This window comes from Camellia sinensis, chromosome 1 (genome assembly GCF_055761805.1).
Source record: "Camellia sinensis isolate YWXY chromosome 1, ASM5576180v1, whole genome shotgun sequence".
In the NCBI taxonomy this organism is placed as follows: Eukaryota; Viridiplantae; Streptophyta; class Magnoliopsida; order Ericales; family Theaceae; genus Camellia; species Camellia sinensis.
Window position 1 is genome coordinate 23,500,355 of NC_138961.1, and position 24,597 is coordinate 23,524,951.

Consider the following 24,597-nt stretch of genomic DNA (forward strand, 5'->3'; position numbering starts at 1 on the left):
TTGATAAAGAAATCTGAATTACAGTCAAACTCTCTAATGAAAAAATTGGAATTAAAGTCGAACTTATCTTTTATCTTTAAATATTTTGAAAATCTTTTATCTTTAAATATTTTGAAAATATCTTATATCCATGCTCTAAGTAATGAAAAAGTGAAATAAAAAATATAAAAAAGATTTAAAAAATATATATTTATATATAGGATATGTAACATCAGCGTTCTAACCATTAAACTTGTAGATAGTATTAAATTTTAGGTCCTTTATTTTATATTTGAACAATTATAACTTTAATGAGCTTGCAGGTACTTCTTGGTCCTTTTTATTTTAACAATTCACCAAATTTCTAGATATTCTTAACTTCTTGACTTTATTAATTATTATTAAGAGGAAAAAAATAAAGATGTTACCCCTTTTTCCCACCAATTATTTTAGGAAGGAGAATTATAATAAATTCATCTTTTTATTCAATCTAAAATTTTATGAATAAATTTTAAATATGCAATAATCCACACATCATTAAGCTAAAATGTTTTAAATGTTTTGTGCTCGTGAAAATCAAGCGTAGACCTTCACAAAATTATCCCATAATAAAACACCAATATTCAACCACTTAACCATTGTGCCACTGCCACGTTAAATTATAGATATAATCTAATATCTGGATCCAACTTATATACATCTCAACTAATCTAAGAATATTAAAATTAACAACTAGACAAACCTCTAGTGTTCTATTAAGGTGACTCGAACTTGAAATCTTAAATTTTATTCTCAAATCTTTATTGGTCAGTCAATCCTTAGTTAAAACTTCCACCATATATAAATGGTGGATTGATAAAAGTGCACCAATTGATATACTGTCTTAACCTCATTTTCAAATCCACCACAGCAATATGGATTGGATAAATATGCAAAATAAATAAATGAAAACTTATGCCAAAAATGCTTGTACATTTATATTTGATACAGTCAGTATCATTGACGGCTTTTGTTATTAGGGAAGCCATAGCCAAAACCAAAGAGTCCGGTATAAACGAAAATAGAGGACTCCCAAAAACCCTTACGTTACCCATCTTTCTGAATTCAAAAACTGCTACTGAATCAGAGTTGTTTGTTCTCCCACAATGGAATTTTGCTTCCTTTCTTCTTGAAGTGACCGGCACAGTGATTCAAGCTTTTCCTTCTGATTCCTAGTTTTCTCCAGTTGTTTCTTCAAGTGTTCGCGCTGTTCAGTCAAACAAAGATTCTAAATGCTGTTTACTCTTTGTAATACAGAACAAATCAGTTCAAAGCTATTAGCATTGATAAATTAAAATGGATGTCAACCAACCGCTTAAGAAGCATAGACAAGTGACACGACACAGACACGGGGTACATGCAAAATTTCAAAATATATATACTTTTACATATTTATTATATATATATATATATATGATACTCCAGTGAAAGAAAAAAAAATGGGACACTTAGACCAACATGTTCGACAGGTGTTGGACACCACTATGTGACCTCTGGAGAAGTGTCCATGTTTCATGGCATAATGGGTTAATCAATAGTTGGAAATTTTGTGAGCGAGCATTTGGGGGAAAATGTAATAAGTGAGTAGTGGTCATTCCAGAGCCTCATCAGGCTGCAACAGATGTCCTACCGCAAAAGACCATACCCACAGGAAATTGAAACATGCTCTATCCTCAGAAAATGGCAGTGACCTTAGATATTCAGATTTGTGTTCAATTGTGTCTAACAGATAGCATTTTGAAGAGAACAGAAAAACAGAGCAGACGATCAACAAGTACAACAGGATAGCAAAAAAAAAAAAAAACCGGCCCTGGTACCAGGAAGTCAAGTTTAGTGAATTCACAAGGGTAAGATGTTTTCTATGTTGTTTAGACTGATTAGGATATATCCCCAAAAAGTCTGGGAACTTCTCTATTTCCACATTATCTTAATTCACACACTTAATTTCCGAATTTTTGGTTCAAAAGTTAATTTTTGAACAAAATTTATTGGTTTGGAAGTTGATCTCCGAACTGATTTCCGAACCAACAACTTTTGTTCAGAAATCAACTTCTGAACCAATGATACAGCCGAACCAAATAATTTTGTTCCAAAGTTGATTTCTGAACCAAAAGGATATATGCACTGAGAGGAAATAATGTGCAGAAATAGAATCTCCTACAAAGTCGGTGCTTTTGTGGACAATTTTCATATATAATCAAAACTTGCATTATCTACCAATGAAGATGTAGATGAAGGAGAGTAACTTCATTTTTTTGATTAGTGAGAATAGCTACATTTTTAACCAACCATATGTTGCAGCATTGTTTGACAGTTTTGCAAGAGATGCAAGAATCAAATACTAAAAGATCATAAACAGCATAAAGATATCCTTGTAGAGGGCGTTCGATAATTTAAATAAATAAAGAAAAGAAAAGAAAAGAAAATTGTCCGATTTCTATATGGAAAACCATACCTCCTCGACAAGTTCTACCAGAGTAATGTCTGATTTCTCACATTTGCTCTTCAGGAAGGTGTTCTCCTTTCTGAGTTCCTTTATTGATTTTGCCATCTAGGTTTACATACATCACAAGCAGAATTGCAAGTTACTTCTATAAATGCATCTTGCTGCTAAACAAGTTGCTGTAAATATATAACAACCAAGAAAACGAATGCAAGTAAAATGGAAACCTCAAAAGGAATAATGTACCTTGTCAATCTCTTGCTTGAATGTTTCAAAGACCTCATTACTATTTACCAGAGCATCCTGCAAAGATACAATTACACATGAGATGTGACACAGTAGTATAGGATAGGCTCCACTATTGCTCAGATAACATGACATAGCAATGGTAGTTGGTGCAGGAACTTGTGAACCAACAGAGTTTCTTTCAGTTCAAGCCTCACAGGTTCTTGGTAAACCTAATGAACTGAGCCAAGTTGCATCCTTATAGTGATTGTGATTTGAACTATCAGAAACCTTCTATGACAACTAAAAAAAGTTCATAACACAACAAGAAATTTATACACTAACCTCTCACCTATGACAATTAAGCCCTCTTAAAGCATTACCATACCACTCTTCCAATGAGTAATAGATGCTACATTCAATTGAATTTGGTGTGTTTAATAATAATGAGTATGTGTGCATCTGGCAGAGTGTGCAACTTATACGTATTTTTGGCTCAAGGGCCACCTAATTGTATATGGGATTGTACTTTAAAATTTGTTTACATTTCCTCATGGTAACTGATCTTATTCATGATGACTTCAAAGATGTTTGTATAGCCCCATTCTTAATAAACAAGATGTAAATTTACACTCAAAACTTCCAGTAAACCTTCCATATCTCCTGTCCCGACAGATCCACAAATCGCATTCTTTCTCAAACATTCTTCCAGCCAAACTTCCCAACCTTTTGTTCCACTAACTCTTAATTCCCTTTCTCTAAAGCTTTTGGTTTGGTTTTGTAAATCTTCAAGGTATATCCTGCACGAAACTTTCTTTTAAACCAATAACTCCATTTCTAGATGTTAAATTTCAAGAATTAACCGGATTAGAAGTTATTTCGTCCTTCCTATGTTTAATTATTTTCAGATTTTGATGAAACATTCTACCAAACAATGCTATGAAAATATATATATATATATATATAATTCATGGAATGAAATTAACCTGGAATTGTTGGAATTTTTCTCCATCAGCTGTTAACTGTAAGCGCAAATTCTTTTCAGTTGCCAATAATTGTGACACCTGTTCTGCATATAACATCATCTGGGACTGTTCCTGGAGCAATTTCTCCCCTTGTTGCTGCATTTTCAAATCAGCAAGCTGGAGTTCCAGTGTTTTCTGCTTCAACTGCACATACAAGTTCGTAAGTGAAAATAAATCGAGACCCTTGCAAAGAATGCATCTTAAGCAACCCCAAAAACCTACAAAATGCATTATAAACATGTGAAGAATGAAGTTACCTTCTGTTCATATTGCTGTTCGGAAAGAGCATACTGATCAGCAAGCTGCTTCAAATTACTTCTTAACCTGAACTTGAAGAATTTGCGTATTATTCTGCATACTCAAGATGGTACCTTATAGAAGTACGATCAAAACTGAGAGGAAACAGGCAATATGTAACCTCATAAAGGTGACTTCACAGAGAGAGAGAGAGAGAGATGGATGACCAATAAATCTATCCTCGATCCAATTAGGCCCAAAGCTATGAAGCATAGGTACTCCGAAAATATTTCCATATGAGTACCAGATACTTACCCAGCATGGGTACGCAAAATATGTATCCGATATGCAATACTTTGGGTATGCCTCGGGCATGGCATGGCTACAAGAGCAGGTACGTCACGGGCATGGCTCGGGTACAGGAGGGGTACATTTTGGGTACGGTTGCAGGTACTTCGGGGCATAAATGTATATATATTTTTAAACATACGGGTACTGAACAATTATATTGTGCCCATATTTACAAATTTTAAAAATATAAAGTATTTTGCAATTACAAAAATAACATATAGGGTTTTTTTTTCAACTATTACAAAAATACTTTAATTACTTTTTCCATTTGATCTTTTAATTGCTATTTATCATGTACTACTACAAATTATAAAAAAATATATTTTTGTGAACATCCTCGACACCATACCCGTAGCTTACTTTTTTTAGAATTTGCCATATCGGCTTATCCATAACGTACTTGTTCCTGCATCCGTACCCATGCTTCCTAGCCCGGAAGGATTGATGGTATTGGAATAAATAACATCCCAACTTGAAACCAATTCCATGGGAAAGGTTGGCTAGCAAATGGAGCTCAATAAGACAGAATCAGTAAGCATCATCTCTTTCCACGTAAAATCCTTTTTGTTCCAACTTAACAATCGAACAGCAATCCATATCACTCATCGGTCATTCTCATTGAATTCTACATCAGATTCTGCCTCAGTCTCTTTGTATATACCAAATGAGGCTTTTATAGAATTAGGAATGCAAGCAAAAGTAATGCAGCCAATTCAAGTTGTTTGTACATACCAAATGGAGCTCTATAGCATTACGAATGCAAGCTACAGTAATGCAGCAAATTCAAGATGCCTAGGATCACAAAATAAATCCCTTGCAACTAAATGAAGAGCAATGTAACTTCTTGTTAGTGTAGGGAAAAAATTGTTTGAAACAAAGCCGATGCCATTGATGAAAGAGAGATAACATCAAAAAACAATCTTTAGGGCCATGAAGTTCTATTGTCCATTCAAATCCACTTTATGTGTGTTACCCGTAATGTATCACTATAATTTCTGATATATTAACGTTATCACGGTATAATTCCTCAATTCTCATGGGTTTCCATAATCTTACATCTCATTCTCCTTCAATTGAGACATAGAATCACCTTTTTGCTCTTCCAGCTTATTGCTTACTTCCTGCCACAAAAATAAATTTTAAAACAATTGAAAATGTAATAAACCACATGCAGATTACACACACGCGCGCGCGCACACACAAAAAACAAAAACAAAAAGGAAGGCGGCATTGATCCATGAAATAATATAGAAAGAAACATTAAATGATCACTACTAGTGCAAAACAAAACATGATGAATCACAGGGAAAGAGTGGGCTTCTGTATGGGGCTTAGCGTTTCTTGTATTCTTTATTTTTCATTTCTTCTCTAGAAGGATGCCTTGATCTTCAGGTCATCCATATTCATCAAAGATGGCCCGATGCAGCCCCAGGGTTGCATATACTATGAAGAACTTCATGTGAGTTAAGACTACCAATCAATTAAGCAAAGCATAAATACCAAACAGAAGACTAAACATATTCCAATAGACATGATTAACAGGCAAAGATACATTAAGGATAACTGAGAACCAGATCAACTTCAAATCAAACCCAAAAAGTCCACCAAAGCACAACAAAAAGTTATGAGCTTCAACCAAAAGGCATTCATAAGTAAGACAGGTTCTAAAATCTGAGTATAAAAACCTAGAATAAACCATGTTATTGTTAAATCATCAATTTTTCTAAAAGCCTTAGCTGTTAGGAGATGGGCCCAACAATGTATATCAAGCTATCCAATACCCTCCCTCACGTGCAACCCCATCTTGCACGTGGAGAGACAAACAGATAACCAAATAGAAGGAGAAGCAAACAACCAAACAGAGAGACATAAACTAAACGGGGACAGAATACCAAATACCAACGGAGAGACTTGAACCTAAGACCTCTCTCAACTAGAGCTCTGATACCATGTTAAGTCACCAATTTTTCCAAAAGCTTAAGTTGTTAGGAAATGCGCCCAACAATGTATATCAAGCTATCTAACAGTTATTAACCCAATTTAGGCATCTAGTAATCTTTGAAATTGAGAAAAGTATTTTCCTTTTGGCCTTTCCAACTATTGTAGATTTAATAAAAACAAACAAATAAATGAAATGGTGATACGGACTTATTGGACAAGGAACAAGAATGCTGACGCTACACAAGGGGGAAAAGGTGTTTCCTACAACTAAGAGAAGGATGTGATGTGAGGTAGAGACAGCTCCAACAACCTCACATCCTTTCTTCAGCTCACTACAGCATATCCAACGTTCTCATGGTAAACAGAAGTTACAGAACACACACATCTACCATGCTATTGCAAGATTCTCAAAGAAAAAAGGAAAATCATGGACACCTTAATTGCGTCGCGGAACTTGCTTGATAGATCTAATCTCAAGTTTTGCCCCTCCGTTGATACCCGCTTGCATTCATCCTGCCAAACAACGAGCAAGACATCACTAACTCTACAAAGAATAACTGAAAGCAAAGAGAAATTATGAATAGTCATATTACAGTTTAATTTTTTAATCAACCAAGATAAATTGAGATGTGGATCAAATAGCAAACACATAGGCCTTGTTTGGTTTGTATTTGAGAAACATGTTTTGAGATAAAAAGTACGAAAATTTGTTTTGTTTGGTTTTTTTCAAAAGATGTTTTGAAAATTTATTTTGAGAAAAAGTTTTGGAAAAAGTGATTGATTTGATGTGTATGAGAGAGAGATTTGTTTGGAAAATTTGTAAACCAAAACAAGTTTTGGAAAAAAATTTTGGAAAAATTTGTTTGGTTTGATTACTTTTGAAAACTTATTTATAGAGAATTTTTCCCAAAATTTTTTGAGAAACACAAACCAAACAAGGCCATAAATAATTTCACTGCAATTGTTCAATAAATTTCAAAAAACTGAATCACAAACTATCAACCATAAGGATATGCCAAAAATGACATGATCCAGAATTTTAAAAACTTTTCTAAGTGATGAGTGTGCAAATAAGCCAAAAATGGCTATTGATGATTTCATTAAACAGAATATGAGTGCACACAATAGCCCAAAATAGTGTCATAAAAAAGTGACCAAACAACAACCAAACTAGACTCTTCTACGCAGAATATACTTTCTTTTTGGTGGCTTTCTTTTTTGACTAGTTACATCCATAGATTTCACACTCTACCATCAAACAGTTTATAACCCTTGAGATGTTATGGATAAGACAAGTAACCAAGGTCTACAGAAAAAGTAACCAATTTCAAGGACATAAATCAAGCTATGCTTCACCTTCTCTGGCAGTCAGTGTTCTCCACTAGCTATATCCCAACACCACTTGGTGGAAAAATTCATTTAAATTTGCATGGGAAAAAAAACTTTTTGGTGGTTTCTTTTTTGACAGGCTTTCTTTTTGGAGGAAGGGAGGAGTTACCATAACTCCGCAAACATTATTTTTTTATCCCAAATGGTTGACATAATCTGATCATCTGCAGGAGGGAAGAAATATATATAAACGAAACATTACTACATGATCAATTGAAGCAGCCGCGGCTGAAAGAAAAGGTATACCATACCATTAGCATTTTGTTCTGACGTTGTAACTCCCGGCACAATGACTCGAGTTTATCTCGAACAGTGATGGCTATAGAAAACGGTAATTTGTATGTTAAAAGAAATTAGTAAATAAAAAAAAAAACAAAAGATTTTTGTTTTTTATTTATCAGCAAAGTCCAAAAATTATTGGAAAAGGATGAATCTAGCTCCTGAGAAATCAAGATAAAATGTAGAGAAATTTTATTGAATGTGAATGTGTCAAATACAAAAATAAGCTAACTTATCATCTTGGAAATTTGCATCCTAGAGTTGTTTCAGACTTCTAGTAAGGTTAAAGTGTGTACTGATAACATGTGCTAAAATTCTCAAGAATAATATGTCAACATTTCCAGACAAATCCAACATTTTACTCAAGTTCTGAAGTAACAACCTATTGGTTGAAATTTGACACAACTTAAATATTCCATCTATCCAGCAGTGAATCAAATCCAATGACTGAAACTCATAATGCGTATCTATGTACAACTTATCAAAAATTAGCTGGTCAATCAAATTAAAAGAAGAGCTTTCCCCAACAGTCAGCAAAGCATCAATCAACCTATGAAGTATGTGAAGCAACCATATCTTCTTGTGTCCTCTTGTCACTAAACCTATAAGGTATGGGAAGCAAATTCTCTGCTTTAGGTGAACTGAAAGGACAAAGTCCTGTGCATGTATCCAGTGCATCAGAGCTACATAACATGCCCCATGTTCAGCATATATTGCATGTTTCCATGACGATAAATTAGTTTTTGATGAACAATAAAAATGTATTAGAAAACATACCAAGGGGGCACCACCCTTACACGAGGGGGGGGGGGGGGGAGAGAGAGAGAGAAGGGACAACAAAAAAAAGATTGACCCAACGAGAAGTGAAGTACATGGACAACAAATAACAAAGCCTCTATTTCTCAATTTTCCTCAATCCACACTTCTGTATAACTTCAATTCTTTGCACCAGCTTCGCAAAAGCATCTTCCTCAGAAACTGTCATAGGAAACCTGAGTACCCTAGTAGGTTACTAGGTTCCACCCCTCCCCCTCACCACTCGATTCAAATGGTACCACCCTCAGAACTCTCATGATAGTGATTGATTAACAAAATTATTTTATTGATGTACTAAAAAGTCTTTCTTCAGAAAAATAAACAATTTAGTAACAAATATTGGATGCAAAAATGTCGTATAATGGTAAGTGACATCTAAAGAAATGAACTCTTTAACTTCTCTTGAATGTAGATGCCAACATCTTATGTGGATGAATTAAAATGAATGGCAAAATCATTAATCAAAATGAATAGCATACATGAACTACAAACAGAAGCCTTCCATCAATAAAGTTGCTCTTGTTATTCTTACCGCAGATGCAGCTTGACAATAATATCATATAGACATACAAGACAAACGGTTACTATAAATCAAATGACTGTCTTGGTGTTAATAAACTTTCAGAACTATTAGCATGAACATCATTGAAAGAAACGAAAGGGGTGAATTCATAACCACATAAACAAGTTTAGCAGATAACCAACAAAATGTCCGGAGTAAGTGCAAGCATTATTCATTGAACAAGAGGCCAGTAGCCTACAGAATTCTTGATAAAATAAGCTACCTGTATCTCTTTCCGCAAGAACTTGTTGATATTTCAAAGTGAACTCTAGAAACTCCTTTTCAGATTTACAGGTACGCTTTGTGTTCTTACGTTTTACTTTGGAGGTTTCCTGGCATAGAAATATTCCATAAAAATTATTTAACAAGTACTACAAACTATCTCTTGATAGTTAGATAAGGAGTCAGCAGAAAACAGCATATGAAACATATCACAAAATACATTCAAAATTTCCAAGTCATGATAGACAACTGGAGAATAGCATAACAGATGATGAAAAGACCAAAATCAATATTAGATGAGATTCCAATAAGAGAACTTGAAAAAGCCATAAAATTACAACTATAACAACAAAGAATGACGCACAAAAAAATTGACTATGTACATTGCAATTGGGCAATTGGTGGCAGAAAAAGAAAACAAATGACACTAGATCACTAATAAAGCCAACTTCTGCGAGACAGAATAACAGATTTATCAATCATCCTTAACAAAACGACCATAGTCAGATAAGATGCTTAGCTAGCAAGTGGAAACTTGCTTCTCAATCTATGAGAAGAGAACTTGAAAAAGCCATTAAATTACCACTATAACAACAAAGAATGACGCACAAAAAAATTGACTATGTACATTGCAATTGGGCAATTGGTGGCAGAAAAAGAAAACAAATGAAACTAGATCACTAATAAAGCCAACTTCTGCGAGACAGAATAACAGATTTATCAATCATCCTTAACAAAACGACCGTAGTCAGATAAGATGCTTAGCTAGCAAGTGGAAACTTGCTTCTCAATCTATGAGAGTGGTAGGCGTCATGTATCTGCAAGATCCAATAACTATCTTCAATTCATAGGTATTTAACTAACAACATGCTGACTTCATGAATAAATAAAATATTGTAGTTGTGACCACACATTTTCATAGATTCAGATGAAAATTTGTGTTTATCAATGCAATGCAACATATATAATAGAAAAACACCGATGATCAGTTACAGGAACAAGGTGTAACTTTTCCCAATATCTTCATTAAATTAATATCTATTTCAAAAGAGAGTTTGCGTGCACATTGTGCAACATATTGAATCTAGTCTGATTGCTTGATGGTTTTTAATGTTCAAAGTTAGATGGTCTCTAAAAAATTATTGGAGTTACAGGAGGACTATCATTAATATAGACATTCAAATAAACACCAAGGATAATAACCAATTCATGTAGAGTAGTTGGAAGAACTAGGTTACTTCTAGTTGGATGAAAATATTCCAATGAATCAAACATGTGATTTAACATATATAAAACCAGAACTAACTCAAAATCCACTTTATCCCAATTGAAAATGAATATTCCATCATATTATGTATGCAGGGAAAAACGTGAAGAGAAAGCACAGACAATAAAAAGGCGGCTCTAGCAGCATATAAATTTAAAATCTACTGAAATCTAAGTCTAATGATATTACTTACTATTTTTACATTGTTCTCGGCATTTTCAGTTGAAGATGTTTCCTTCATGTGGGCTGCTTGTGTCTCTGAGGTTCCTTCAATTGCTGCAAAAGAAGTAAGAGGGAAGAAACTGACGTCGGGAGCTCACCAATTTAAGGGCTGCCAACTAACACTACCGAATATTAAGGGTCTTCTCACATATAACCCGAAATATATATGATTTGGCATCTACCAACAAATTTCCTTCTTTTAGATAATTAGAATGCACATTGTATGTTAACAAGAGCAGAAGGTGAACAACAACACACAAAAGAAAATTACAGTTCATTTGATATACAAGGTGAGAAAAGAAAAAATTTATGATTGTGGTCTCTTACCTATTTAAGAAAAGAAAAAAAATTAACTGTATTTTCTCACTCATGTTTAGATGAGGAAGAAAGTAAAGCATGTGAAATAGGGATATGGGTGAGATTTCTTTTTCTTTCTTTATAATTTTATAGGCAATCTTGGTATTGTAAAAAATATTTGACAATAAATTTGTTTTCTCACCAATTCTTATCATTTGGAGAAATGAAAGTGGCATTATAAGATAGTTCTCATTCTCACCCTTTAATTTGTAAACCAAACAAGATAAATAATTCTCTTTCTTATCATTTCTCATCAAATCACTCAATCCAAACAAGCTATTAGTGTTTGTTTCAGCAGATTACCACTTGTAAAAGTAAAGTAATTAAGATACAGGATGCAACCTTTCTCTGAACTTTGACATTTCTCGTCCGACTCCCTCAATTCAGGCATTGCTGATGTACAATCACTCCGCTCTGACCAGCCTTCAATGGGCAATTCCAACTCCTTGGAAGCATCACTACCATCATTTTCAGATAATGGGACAGGAAATCTTCTCGATTTCTCGCTCTTTTCAGTTTTTCCCTCATTCACTACAACTACTAATTCTGGTCTAGAATCTAATTCTACTAATTTCTCCTCCTTATAATCAATCAATGGCTTTTCTTGGGCCAATGGCTCCGCAGAGCTATCAACAAACCCATCAGGCAACGAATGCGCATCGGGAAGCTGATCCGCTACTGGGTTCTCCATTTCACCTGCAATAAAAAATGTAAATATTCAAATTTTCTATTTTACTTTCCTGCATTTTCTCAGGAAAACAGAAGCATATCAACTAGCGTGAATATGGGGCAGAAATTGAAAACCCTAACAATGAAGCTCAAAGAATCAATGAAAGTGTGTGAATGAAACTGATATATGAGATATGTAGTAGTGCAATTGTTACCAAGGAAGCTGAGAAGCGAAAGGCGAATTTGGTTCGGGGGAGAGAGGCAAACACAGCAGAGATGGGGTCCAAGACGAAGTTTGTTTTGGATTTATATGGGGTTCACTTCATGATTCTAATGGGAATTTTTGTTTATTTATTTATTTATTTATTTATTATTATTATTATTATTATTATTTATAAACTATAGAAAGTTAAGTATATTAGTACAGTTATGTTACAATTTAAAGGTATCGGCATCTTCTACAGTGTTACAATTTAAGTTCATGTTTGATTCACAAGGTTAATAGTGAAGTATTAATAATTCTATCAAAATTAGTATAGTATTTACTATCCAATTAGATTGATGGGATAAATTATCTATTAGATTAATAATATCACCCCTACTCCATTACTAATAATCCTACAAATTTGTTAGATTAATTATCCATTGAATTAATAATCCTAAACCAAAATGTTGGATTAATTATTCATTGGATTAATAATCTTAAACCAAAATGTTAAAACAAACACAGAATAATTGGGTCTACAGATTAATAATCTCAATCACATGCTCTAATCCATCCAATCAAACATGCCCTAAAGGTATTAGGATCCTCTAAAGTGGGATACCTGAAGTGATCTTGTAAAGTGAAAGATCTAACGGTTTAAAATAAAACTAACCAAAACGACTCGTTTTGGTTAGTAATTTCAAAACAAAAAATAAACAAATAAGTAAAAAATAAATCTTTAATTCAAAATTCCCTCCAAATATAGCAGAAGCAGTAGCAGTAGCAGTAGCAGAAGGCGGGATTGCAAGAGAGAGAGAAGAAGAGAGGCAGGAGTGCCATCGCCGCCGTCGCTAAGGTAAATAACATTTCATTCAACCCTTTTTTACTTTTCTATATTGTTGATTTGTGCACAAATTTTGAATGAAGATCTCTCCCGTTGGCTCTTTTCGCATAATATCTCTAGGTATTTCATTACTCTCTTTCCTTTCAGGTTCCATATTCATTGTTTATTTGATTAAAATCTAAAATTCCTCTTTTATCGAAAATAAATTCAAAACATCAATTTGAGTTTAATATTTTGTTTTTTCATAAGCTCAAGTTTTTTGGATGTGCTGCGCATTGTGTAATTTGCATAAACAATGCCATGAGTTTTAATTTTTAATTTTTTTATTTAAATTTTGTGAAATAGAACCGGCTGTGTTGTTTTATATGCAACTCATTATTTATTCAAATAGAAGATGTATATAATAGTGGCCTGTTAAATAGGCTTTAAAATCTTTCATATCTAAATATTGCATTTTTATTTTTTTTGTACAAACTAATGATTATTAACCCCATAGATTTGCAGTTTAGGCATTTAAACTCTAAGAATTTAAAATCCTATCTCAAATCCAAATCTAGGTTCCCAACCGCAATTTAAGAGACCAATTGAGAACTACTTGATCTACAATGTCACGTTTAAAATATATGGACTCTAGTACTGATGATTGAGCTATAGAATTGTAGATTTATTTTTTATTTTTTTATTTTGTTTGTTTTTGTTGTTTAATTTTGATTTTGTATGTTCACATGTTGATTATAAGAAAATTAAGAGATTTGGGTTAAATCTGGATCATTGAAAACATAATTTCCTATTGAAGGGATTTGTTCCCCATTGTTTATATAATCTAATATGAGTCAATTCTTGCAGTATTTTTATTCAGTTTGTACTATTTTACAAACATAATTTATAGTTTTTATGCTAATATTGAGCACTTTTTTATTTTTTCAGTGACTTGGCATATTGATATGGAACCTAACAATGTTGAGAATGACGGGGGTAATTGTGATTGGAAACCTAGAGTTCATATGGCATTTGATACAGAATAAGAAGCATATAATTTCTATAACGCTAATGGAGGAAGATTGGGCTTTAGTATTAGAAGGGGTTATGTAAACAAGAGCAAAGAGAGGCAAATCACTTCAAGGCTATTTGTTTCTAATAAGGAGGGGTTTTGGGTTGTCGACAAACGAGATCCATTAACAAAAAATCCTAGACAGGAAGTGAGGACTGGTTGTCAAGCCCGACTTATCATTAAGTGGGATAGGAATATTCATAATTTTTTTGTTGGTGATTTTGTTGAACAACATAATCATATCTTTGTACCAGCAGAATGTACGCATATGTTACTATCCCAAAGGAAGATATCTGCATCACAGGCAACCAAAATAGATTCAGCCGAAAAATCTAGAATCTGGTTTAATGCTGCATTTGAGTTCATGGGTAATAAAGCTAGTGGAAGGGAGTCGCTTGGGTTCACAAAACTGGACCAAAAAAATTATTTGAGAATGAAGAGGCAAAAGAGTTTAGCATATGGGGAGGCAAATAACATTTTACAATATTTTCGTGAGAAAACATTGGAGAATTCATCTTGTTTTTACTCGGTCCAATTAGATAGCGAGGAGTAAATTACAAACATATTTTGGGCCGATGCTCAGATGATCATGGATTATGGGCAATTTGGTGATGTTGTGACTTTCGACACTACTTACAAGTTAAATAGTGCACATAGACCATTTGCGTATTTTGTTAGATTTAACCATCATAGGGAAACTATTATATTTGGCACAGCTTGCATGTATGATGAGACTGCCGATTCTTTTATATGACTTTTTAGAAGATTCTTGGAGGCAATGTCAAGTAAGGCTCTGAAAACAATTTTTACAGATCAGGATGCTGTAATGGCTAAGGCCATACCTGTTGTCATGCCTAACACAAAACACCGCATTTGCACTTGGCATTTGATGCAAAATGCATTAAGGCATGCAAATTCTATCTTCAAGGATACGGAGGTGAAGGATAAGGGGATGAAGAGTGTTTTATCCAAATTTATGTACGACATTAAGAATGAGGATGATTTTACGTTAAAATTAGAGGAAATGCTTGATAAGTATGAAGTGCAAGATAATCATTGGTTGAAGTTAACATTTGGGGTTAAAGAAAAATGGGGTTGGCCATATGTTAGAAATGCATGGGGTGCGGTTATGAGTAGCACCCAACTTAGTGAATCCTTTAATGCATTCTTGAAGGATTTCATTTAGTCTAATCATAACTTAATGCAATTTTTCATACATTTTGATCGAGTTCTTTGTGAGAAGAGGTACAAAGAGTTACAAGCTGAATATGTTCTATGCCAAAAGTTGCCAAAGATGAATATTAAAGTGAAGATTATGAAACAAGTTGCAGATGTTTACACAAATAAAATTTATGAAGAAATTCAGGATAAGTATGTCAAGTCCCTTTAAGTAAACATTGAAGAAACTGAACATGATGGTGAGAGTACCGTTTATACGGCTCTTGATAGTGATGGTGTAAAGGTAAGGACGGTGAGAGTGGAGTGTGATGGTTCACTCGCAATTGTAGAAAGTTTGAAATGAAAGGTATTTTGTGTAGTCATTGTTTGAAAATCCTTAGAGACACCCTCAAATTCAAAGGGATTCCTTCCAATATATTCTCAAGAGATGGACTAAAAAAGCAAGAACTGAAAATGTAAAAGATAGGTCTGGGCATGATATTAAGATTGATATAAGATTGCATCAAACTTTACGTTATAGATCATTGATGGCAATTTTCAGAACAGTAGTGTGTAAAGCTTCTGAAAGTGAGGAAACATACAACTTGACGGTAGAGAAAAGCGGATGACTTAATTGCAAACATTGAAAGCATGTTAAGTGCAAAATTCAATATGCCTTTTTCAGATGCTATTGAACAAGAAAGCCCTCCCGACACATGCCTCGAAAGCTTATTAGTGGATGGTGTAGCGGATGCAAATGTAGTTTAAGCAAAAGGACTCAAGCGAAGAGAATGCACTAGCAAGGGATGAAGGCGGACAAAAGGTGGTTTGGAGCTTGTGTTGGCAAAGAAAAATAAAACAAATTCACATAATGCTTCTCAAACTCCCATGTCTGTTGCTCCTTAACCTAGTTCACATAATGCTTTTCAAACTCCCATGTATGTTGCTCCTGAACCTCCTCTCTTATTTTCGGCGAGTGCTCCTGAACCACCTCCTTTGTTTTCGCCAAGTATTCCGTAATCGGTTCCTTTATTTTCAATAAGTCCTCTTCAACTTCCTCCATTCTCGACGTGTGTTCCTTAAGTTAATGCTTCGTCACCTCAATTTATGTATCTCGCCTATGATGTAAGTTAGTTTAATAAGAAGTTTTATTATGTTTATTTGTAAATTACTAGTACCATTTTCATCGCTTTCCTCCCTTATCATCTTCAACTATTGACGCTGCTTATGTAAAGGCATCCACCACTCAAAGAAGCCGCATCTATTGGTGTTGTTGAAAGGGCAAGCAAAGTATACCATCCCTGGATTTTCTTTTGATTCTAAAATCCTGAATGCTGCTCTCGCCCAACAATGACATTTTCGATTTCTAAACTAAATTTCACTAGTAGCACTCATAGATGCATTTGATGTTGACATTTTTTTACCTGAAATAATAACAATGGAACAACAATATTTAAACCCAACAGTTTCAAAAAACAATGAGCAGGACTCAAATGCTAAATCACATGAAATAGGTAATGGGAATGAATCCCATTTTAGGCATCAATCATCAAGATCAACATAAGTTTGAATGCTGGCATCTATAATCTAATATTTGGAATAGAACTTTGGATCAAAGCTCATCCCAACTCATTATCATCCAATATTTGGAATAAAACTTTAAGTTATCTTGCCTATAAAGGTAAATAAGTACAAACACCTTAGAAAATCCTAGACCCACCCCAGTCCCACCAAAAAAATAAAACAAGGATTACAGACAATAGCATATCTATCTTCATTGATGTTCCAAATCCAACGAAGTCTCGAAAAAGCAGGACTATCTTTTGAAGCAATTATGACAATATGAAAAATCTTGTCTTAGTTTTAATAATGCACCATACTATTTATACATCTCAAGATACAATTAAAACTTTATTTAGTATATGCATTTACCATGAAGAATATATCTCATTCATATTAGAAAGGGTAATTTGGAAGTGGAATAAAAAATGGAACTATATATACTATGGTTGGAGGAGTAAAAGCATCAACTTACACAATAATCCATATGCCCCCATCAAAAAAAAAAAAAAAAAAATTTGTTTATTTTAACTATCAAAAATTTGTTGGCTAATCTTCACTGTATTACAAATAAATAATGTTTGTGTACTTAACAACAAACAGAAGAAATAAAGAAAATAAGAGAGATTGTTTGATTACAAAAATCAAACCAGTAAATAAAAATAAATAAATAAAACAGATTTTATTTTGTTACAAAACAAAATCAAAATATGATATAAATAAATAATAAAACAGAAAATAAATTAACAACTTACTTTATTAATTTCTCGAACGAAGATTTGATTAAGTCCAGCGTTTAACACTGTGTCCTTAAGACAAATTCATCATCTTCACGATACTTTTAGATTATGGACGTCTATCTCCCAGGATAAAAATGATCAACAGTGAATAGTAACAGTACTACAAACTATTCGCACGACGAACACACTTAGTATTTACACTCTTTCTCACAAGGAAAATAATGCAGCAAAATGTAGAGAGCAAAAGCAGAATTTGGAACAAAAATATTGAATGAAAAACCAAATGAAGGACTAGTCTATTTATAGGTGCAATGGTGCCTTTTAGATTTGAATTCAACAGGTATAGTACCTGTTCGGTTTAAATTAAACAGATACAAATCTGTTTGAATTTAAATTAAACAGGTAAGTGAGAGAACTGAATCTGTTCGGACAGATTTGAAATTTGTACAGAAAGGTGCAAATTTTCCAACCAAAATTTGAATTTAAACGGTCAGAATTTTTCCAAAAAATTAAAAAATAAATTCAAATATTTTTTGCCCCAAAAGATAAGTATTGGGCCAAATAAGCCCAATCTCACACCACGCACCCGCGCCTAAGCCCAGGCCCAACCTACTGGATGGACGGTAACAGCAACGCGCGCACATGTGTGTTTATTTTTGGGTCCAATGGGTCTAGCCCAATTTGTCCATAATCTCTCCCTTCTACAAACTTTGGGTGCCCCTTGGGGCCCTCCCCAAGTTACAAACCCATGCCTTATAAACTCACAAAAATTTGCCCACCAAACCAATGTGGGATAAGCCTTTATTCAAACCTCTAAGAAATTTTCACCAAAACTCTATTTCCATAGAGCTCACTTTGGCTTCAATTTCCTATTCACCCGATAATGGTTTTGAGTAACCAAATATAATACGTGAATCACAACGTGACATAGAACGCGTTATCATTTTGACTCGCCAACATTGGTGCATGGGTCCCATTTAAAAAAGAGACCAAAGTTTAGAAAAAAATCTGATTTTCCAAAACCATTTCTAACAAAATTTGCTCATAAACTCCACCTTCTATGTTAGTCAATAAGAACATATACGACCTTATAGCTCTAGCAAAATATAATTCGATAGAGATTTATATTGATTTCTATATGAACTTATTTCACTATTCAGTAACATTTCCCTTAGTTAATTTAAGAATATGACCTTATAGCTCTAGCAAATGGTTCTCTTTCAAAATGTTTTTTCACTTAAGGATGAATGGATTCAAAATTAAACAAGATGTGGGTCTTTCCTTAATTGAAACTGTTCCCACACCAAAGCTTCCTGACAAACAATCCCTAGTGCTCACTTACAGAGATAAATAAACAAATATCGCACTTCGAACTCTCTACTGACTTTTATGGACTCTACATCAATCCACATTTCTCTATTAAACCATGTACGAGAGCCAAATATCCGACGTTAACCATACTCCTTGTGTCTAAGCTGCACTTCTCTCCGACCGACTTGAGAACACAATGAAAGTGAGCTACCCAGCGGTGTGCTACCGAAAAACCCCTCTGACGATCAAGTTAGCAGACTTAGAGAGAGAGAAAATAGAGGGGAGACAAAGTGGTAGATGAGTTTTGACTAGAGGATGTTCCAGACCTGAGTGTGGGGGCGCAACACCGTTTATATAGTTTCTGTGCGCACTTTTGCGCCCATTTCCCTTTGGACGCGTGGACCTGTTCTCCTCTCACGTTTCTCCACGTGTTAGCGCCAATGCAACTAAACACCACATAACGAAATTGCTAAAAGGTATAGATGCGTACGGACAGCGAAATCTTTTTCCTGCAGCCCCATGACGCCGCGTAGTACTCCCTACTGAGCTACGCTTGGCACAACGCCGCGTCATCACCTTCAGACCGAGCTTCTTGTCTGGTTTCCATGACAATTCCACACCGTGGCCCAACCGAGCTCCTTAGTCACGACCGAGCTCTTGCTCAGTCCATTTTGATGTTGGGAGGGCTAATCTCGTCCAACCTTGTAGAACGCACATCCCTTCCGGACTGGCAATCCAAAGTTAACCTAACTAGACTGGACTAAGTCCTCGGTCTAGAACACACCCAACGTCTGACCGAGCAAGGACTTGCCTCTAACCCAGACCAACTCGGCCCAATATTAGGTCGTAAACCTTCCTCTCAAACCAGATTTTCTTGAAAACATGAAGTAGGAAATTAAAGAAACTTTAATCACAGTCAACATTGAGAAAGGTAGCCAAGCTCAGATTTTTACTCTACAAAGATAGCTAAGTTCAGATTTTCTCTAATTTTTGGATTCAAAGCCCTAATATTTTAAGTTTGGAAGATAAACGAACTTGTGGTTTTGTCTCGACCCCATTCCGCCCCTAGTAGAATGGTGCCGTGATGGCCAGTAATCCAAGATTACCGAAGGCCAACTTTCAAAATTCACACACAATCAGAGTATAAATATGGGGCTCACAAGTGCGGAAGCAATATATACAAATCTAATTAGTCTATAAGAGCTGTGCATAAGGCAAATGGAATGGCATACATCTTTACATAGCTTTACAACTTGAATATAAACAAAATAAAATACATATTACATCTTGATAAAAGGCTTTTTGAGCCGACATGTTCAAAATACATAAGTCCTCAAGATTGCCGACATATCATGCATCAAACATCATCTTGCAAATAACACATCTCGGCGTCACCGCCTTTATGCTTGTTACCTACATACATACATAGAGAGGGTGAGCTTGGATACTCAGTGAATGGTATAAGTAATAAAGGGGTTAAATGAATGATTCCCGAGGTCCTTGTCAAAACAATACATATATTATAGCTTGTTCAAAACATGGGATGAATCAAGTTCATCAATCAAATCTTGGCCTTTCAAATCTTCTTGGGATGTTTAATAACATCTACATAATACATGGGGTGATGACATTCCTGACAAAACAAACCCACCCGTTCATAGACCGTCGGTGGCAAAACAAGGGTGCAGTTGCATTATAGTCCCCTGGCACTAAGGACTTTCAAGACAAGGGTGCAATTGCATTATAGTCCCCTAGCACTAAGGACTTTTAAGAATGTCATCAAAACAAGATAATACTTCATATACAAAATAGGGACAATCATTCATGCTTGATCAAATACTTTTCAAAACAAGGCAAAGCAAAGCTTATTAAAACATGATAACATAGCTTTATTAAAAATACCACTCACATAGCTCTTCGGATGTCGAGGTTAAAGCAAGGATCCAAGACCTACAACTATATGGCAAAGTCTACTAAATGCACTTCAAGAAGACAAGAAGAGATGCTTAAAGATAGATATGAAATGCATTCTTAAAACAAGCTTTACATGAATGCAAGTGATCTAGGGAAAACATACTGGATTCTTCTAGGGAAAACGTGCTGGATTCTTCTAGGGGAAAACATGCTGGATTCTTTTAGGGGAAAACATATTGGGTACCAACCAGGTCCTGGAATGGATGCACAGAGATGATCTAGGCTAAAATGACCTAGCTGGATGAACTCAAGAGGTCTTGGCCGAGGTCCCACACCTCTTGGCCGAGGTGTGGTTACCTAGGCTTCGGTGTGTAGCTCTCTGCCGAGGTGTTACAAGATGCCGGCAAGGGTGTACCATGGTCGGCCTAGATGATGAATATCTCGGCCTAGGAGATGCAGTGGTTAGCCTATGTGTGCATGCAAGATAGACTAAGGTACAAGTGATCATGCAAGGTAGGCCAAGCTGAGATACGATGCTTGGCCTATGTGTGGGATCTAGGCAAGAGTGGTCTCGGTGATCACACCTAGGGAAATGAGGTCTGGAAATCTGGGTTTCCTCCTTGAAAGACATGAAGAACATGAATGTTAAAATCATAACTTGTTATTACAAAATCTGAGGTTTCATGCTATGAGTTCGAAAACATGGACCTTGGTACCCATACTTGAAGATCATATGAAAACAAACACGAAAGCATGCATCTTGATACAAACTTTCGGATCAAAACATGACTTTTCCTCAAGAACACATAAATATCACTTTCTCTTTCTAAAACCGAACTTCAAAGCAATGCATGGTTCATGAAATATGCTAGATCATGCAATGCGATTAGATCAACATAAAGAATAACAAGAGTAGATCACAAATCTAACCTTAAAACACGGATCTAACAGTTCGATCTTTAGGGATCAAGCTTGGAAATCTACTCCTCTCTCAAGAACTCCTCTTCCTCTTCCTAGAGCTTCTCTCTCTACCTAGAACAAAGATATAGAAATGATAGGTTTTCTCTCTCTATCGGCTGATTTAACTCTCTGCTGGGACACGTGGCACTACCGGATTGGTTCTCCTCAAAAGGTGATAGAAAGACAAGACATGTGTAAGACAAAGTGTATACAACAAGCTAGATGACATGGGCACTCCGGCAGGTAATGATCTCGGCTAAGGACATAGGCTTCAGCAAGTAAGGTCTTAATGATCTTGGCTAGGAAGGAAAACACTTGGCCAAGCTGTGCCACACCTCGGTCTAGGTCATTCCAGTCTCGGAACAAGATCGCTAGGTGCAAGGATCAAGGATCTAGGACGCCTAGATGATAACATCTCGGCCTAGATGATGCACATCTCGGCCTAGGTGATGCACACCTCGGTCTAGATGATGACATCTCGGCCAATATGCCTAGGTGATGGTGGAGGTCAATCAAAGTGGTTCCAAGATGGTCCTAGGGGTAAGAGGTTCAAATGTGTGACCTAGGCTTGACATGACCTAGGCTTGGTATGACCTAGGCTTAACATGACCTAAGCTTGGTATGACCTAGGCTTGACATGACCTAGGCTTGGCATAACAGGGAAGGAACAAAGCATACAAGCAACACTTAAGCAAAACAAGACAAGATTCATGAATGCAAACTTAACAAGACAAAATTATGTAAATGCACATGAACATGACTAAGACATGAATATGGGTTGTTACAGGTTTTTCCCTTCAATCTGTTGGAGTATGGCGAGCAGCAACGTCGCAACCCTTTTCTTTCTCTCTCTCTCTCTCTCTTTCTCTCTGTGTGTGTAATGCTTCATATCAGATTTGTTCTGTGTGTGTAATGCTTCATATCAGATCTGCAAATGTTTTGAATTAAAGCTTTGTTTTTATTTTTTTTAATTTTTTTTTTTTGAAATCACTAACTAAAACGACGTCGTTTTGATTAATTTTATTTTGAACTGTTGGATCTTTCAATTTAAGAGATCACTTAGGGATTCCACTCTAGAAGATCCTGATAAATTATTAAAGAGGTTGATTCATTGGCTCGAATCTCAAATCATGCCACTCGGCCACAAGGTCTCGGCTGTAGTAGTAGTGTTTGGTAGTAGGTAAAGTTTCAGTTTTTTATTTGAAATATATGTACTCTATGAAAATGATTTAGAAATAAAATATACATAAAGGGATTGTTTGTGAACATATTTTTTTAGTTAAAATATAAGTTAAAAAAGATTAATTTGTTCAAGATAATTTTTTACTAAAAAATGCATAAAAAATTGAGTAAAGATTGTTTTGAAAAGTGATTATTTTAGTTAACTTTTTAATTATTATTATATGTAAAAAAAATGAGAAAGAGTTGAATAACGAGACCTTGTATAAAATGATGTGACAATAATAGAAATTTTTACAATATACACTTCAAATTAGGTGCATTTTTAGTTATGTCATTTTTTTTTTGTTATGATATTATTTTGAGATATTTGATTATGTAGTATTTGGTTATAACTTTTTTTTTTTTTAGTTATGGCTAAAAAAGTATAAAATTATACTATTTTCTTCTTTAATTATAAGATGCATATGGTATACATCTTTTAAAAATTAATATATTATAATCATGAGTTATAATGAAATTAATTATTTTAGTAACTTTTTAATTTTTTTGTAACACTCCGTATTTTGAGGTATTAATATTTAGTGAGTGGTATTGATGGTTTACTATTTTAATTTAGTGGTGAGATTTTTAAATAAAAATTTTATTTTAAATTATATATTTGTATTTATCTCATCCCCTTTATATTTATCATATTATTATTTGTACTCATTTAATAATAAATCTTACCATTCTCAATCACATGAAAAGAAAAAAAAGAAAAGAAAAAAGAAGTTAGCAAACCGTGGGCAGTACTCCCAAACCCCCCATTCCATCATTTCACCTTTTCATTTATTTAATTTTTTTTTTTTTATCTTCTTTCATTCCCTCCTTTCTCCTATAAATTAACAAAGTGAGAGGAGCTCCTCTCAATCCTTTCTTCATTCGACTCTTCCTTTCTTATAAATTGTGTAGAGTAGAAATATTAAGTTTAGATATAGAAATGTTTCGAGTGAAATGAGTATTTTATAAAATAAATAAATAAATTGAGAGTTGTAGATTTTATTAAATTATACATACTTTATGTTTTAGAAGTTTGATCAAAACTATTTTTGGAGATCCATGGAGCAATTTCAGATTTATGATGATGGAATTAATTATTTTGAGGTAAATTCGGATTGTATACAATATGCTTTATTTAAATCTCTTTGCAAAGAGTTCTCTATTTTTAATTATTCGTAATTTGTAATCCACTTGATTAATGTGGTTGTTAATAGATTTTATAAAATCATTTGTTCTCGAATCGTTGATATTCTGATCATTTGGTAAAATTCTCTACAAATATTTCAGTATTAAAATGGTGATTTGTCTGACTGAATGACATGGAATACTCCGTACATGGATCAAGTGAATCTTATTAATTGTTTACACCAATATGCCCGGATAAGCGTGGAGCTTGGGTGAGGTGGGTGAATAAATAAATTATAGTTGATTTGTTGTGCAATTTGGTAAATTGTTTGATTATCGTATCGTTAATTTAATGTCATAAATTGTTGGATTCCTGTTAATTTATTCTATATCCGAGCCTTGTTCCTGTCGTATTGTATACTTTCTGAATCAATTTATTTTTCAGGTGCGGAGTAGATTTTAGCAGAGCTCGAAATTGAGATTAG

The 24,597-nt window shown here is 34.4% G+C and overlaps 1 protein-coding gene across 4 annotated transcripts; it reads right to left on the reverse strand.

Annotated features, from left to right (window-relative positions):
• Positions 1–898: 898 nt before the first annotated feature.
• Positions 899–12,388, reverse strand: LOC114323551 (alpha-taxilin-like protein). Of its 4 annotated transcripts, none has more exons than XM_028271163.2 (12): positions 12,239–12,388; positions 11,697–12,050; positions 10,969–11,051; positions 9,510–9,618; positions 7,881–7,948; positions 6,676–6,753; positions 5,356–5,420; positions 3,969–4,035; positions 3,673–3,855; positions 2,708–2,764; positions 2,474–2,569; positions 899–1,225 (listed from the first exon to the last, which is right to left on the reverse strand). In XM_028271163.2, exons 2-12 carry the CDS (start codon positions 12,043–12,045, stop codon positions 1,094–1,096), a joined length of 1,287 nt encoding a protein of 428 aa, XP_028126964.2. In that variant the 5' UTR covers positions 12,046–12,050; positions 12,239–12,388; the 3' UTR covers positions 899–1,093. The 4 variants fall into 4 exon arrangements, with proteins under 4 accessions (XP_028126964.2, XP_082730168.1, XP_082730166.1 ...); XM_082874042.1 differs by having other exon boundaries at positions 12,165–12,239; XM_082874040.1 differs by lacking the exon at positions 12,239–12,388 and having other exon boundaries at positions 11,697–12,184.
• Between the last annotated feature and the right edge of the window lie 12,209 nt (positions 12,389–24,597).

Bases quoted from the DNA above. Each gene is read 5' to 3' on its own strand.
- LOC114323551 (XM_028271163.2), bottom strand. From the start codon at position 12,045: ATGGAGAACCCAGTAGCGGATCAGCTTCCCGATGCGCATTCGTTGCCT. The intron at 11,052-11,696 runs GTTGCATCCTGT...CTTCTTTTGCAG, and splicing joins ATGTCAAAGTTCAGAGAAAG to CAATTGAAGGAACCTCAGAG. The intron at 2,765-3,672 runs GTTAATTTCATT...GTATCTTTGCAG, and splicing joins AAAAATTCCAACAATTCCAG to GATGCTCTGGTAAATAGTAA.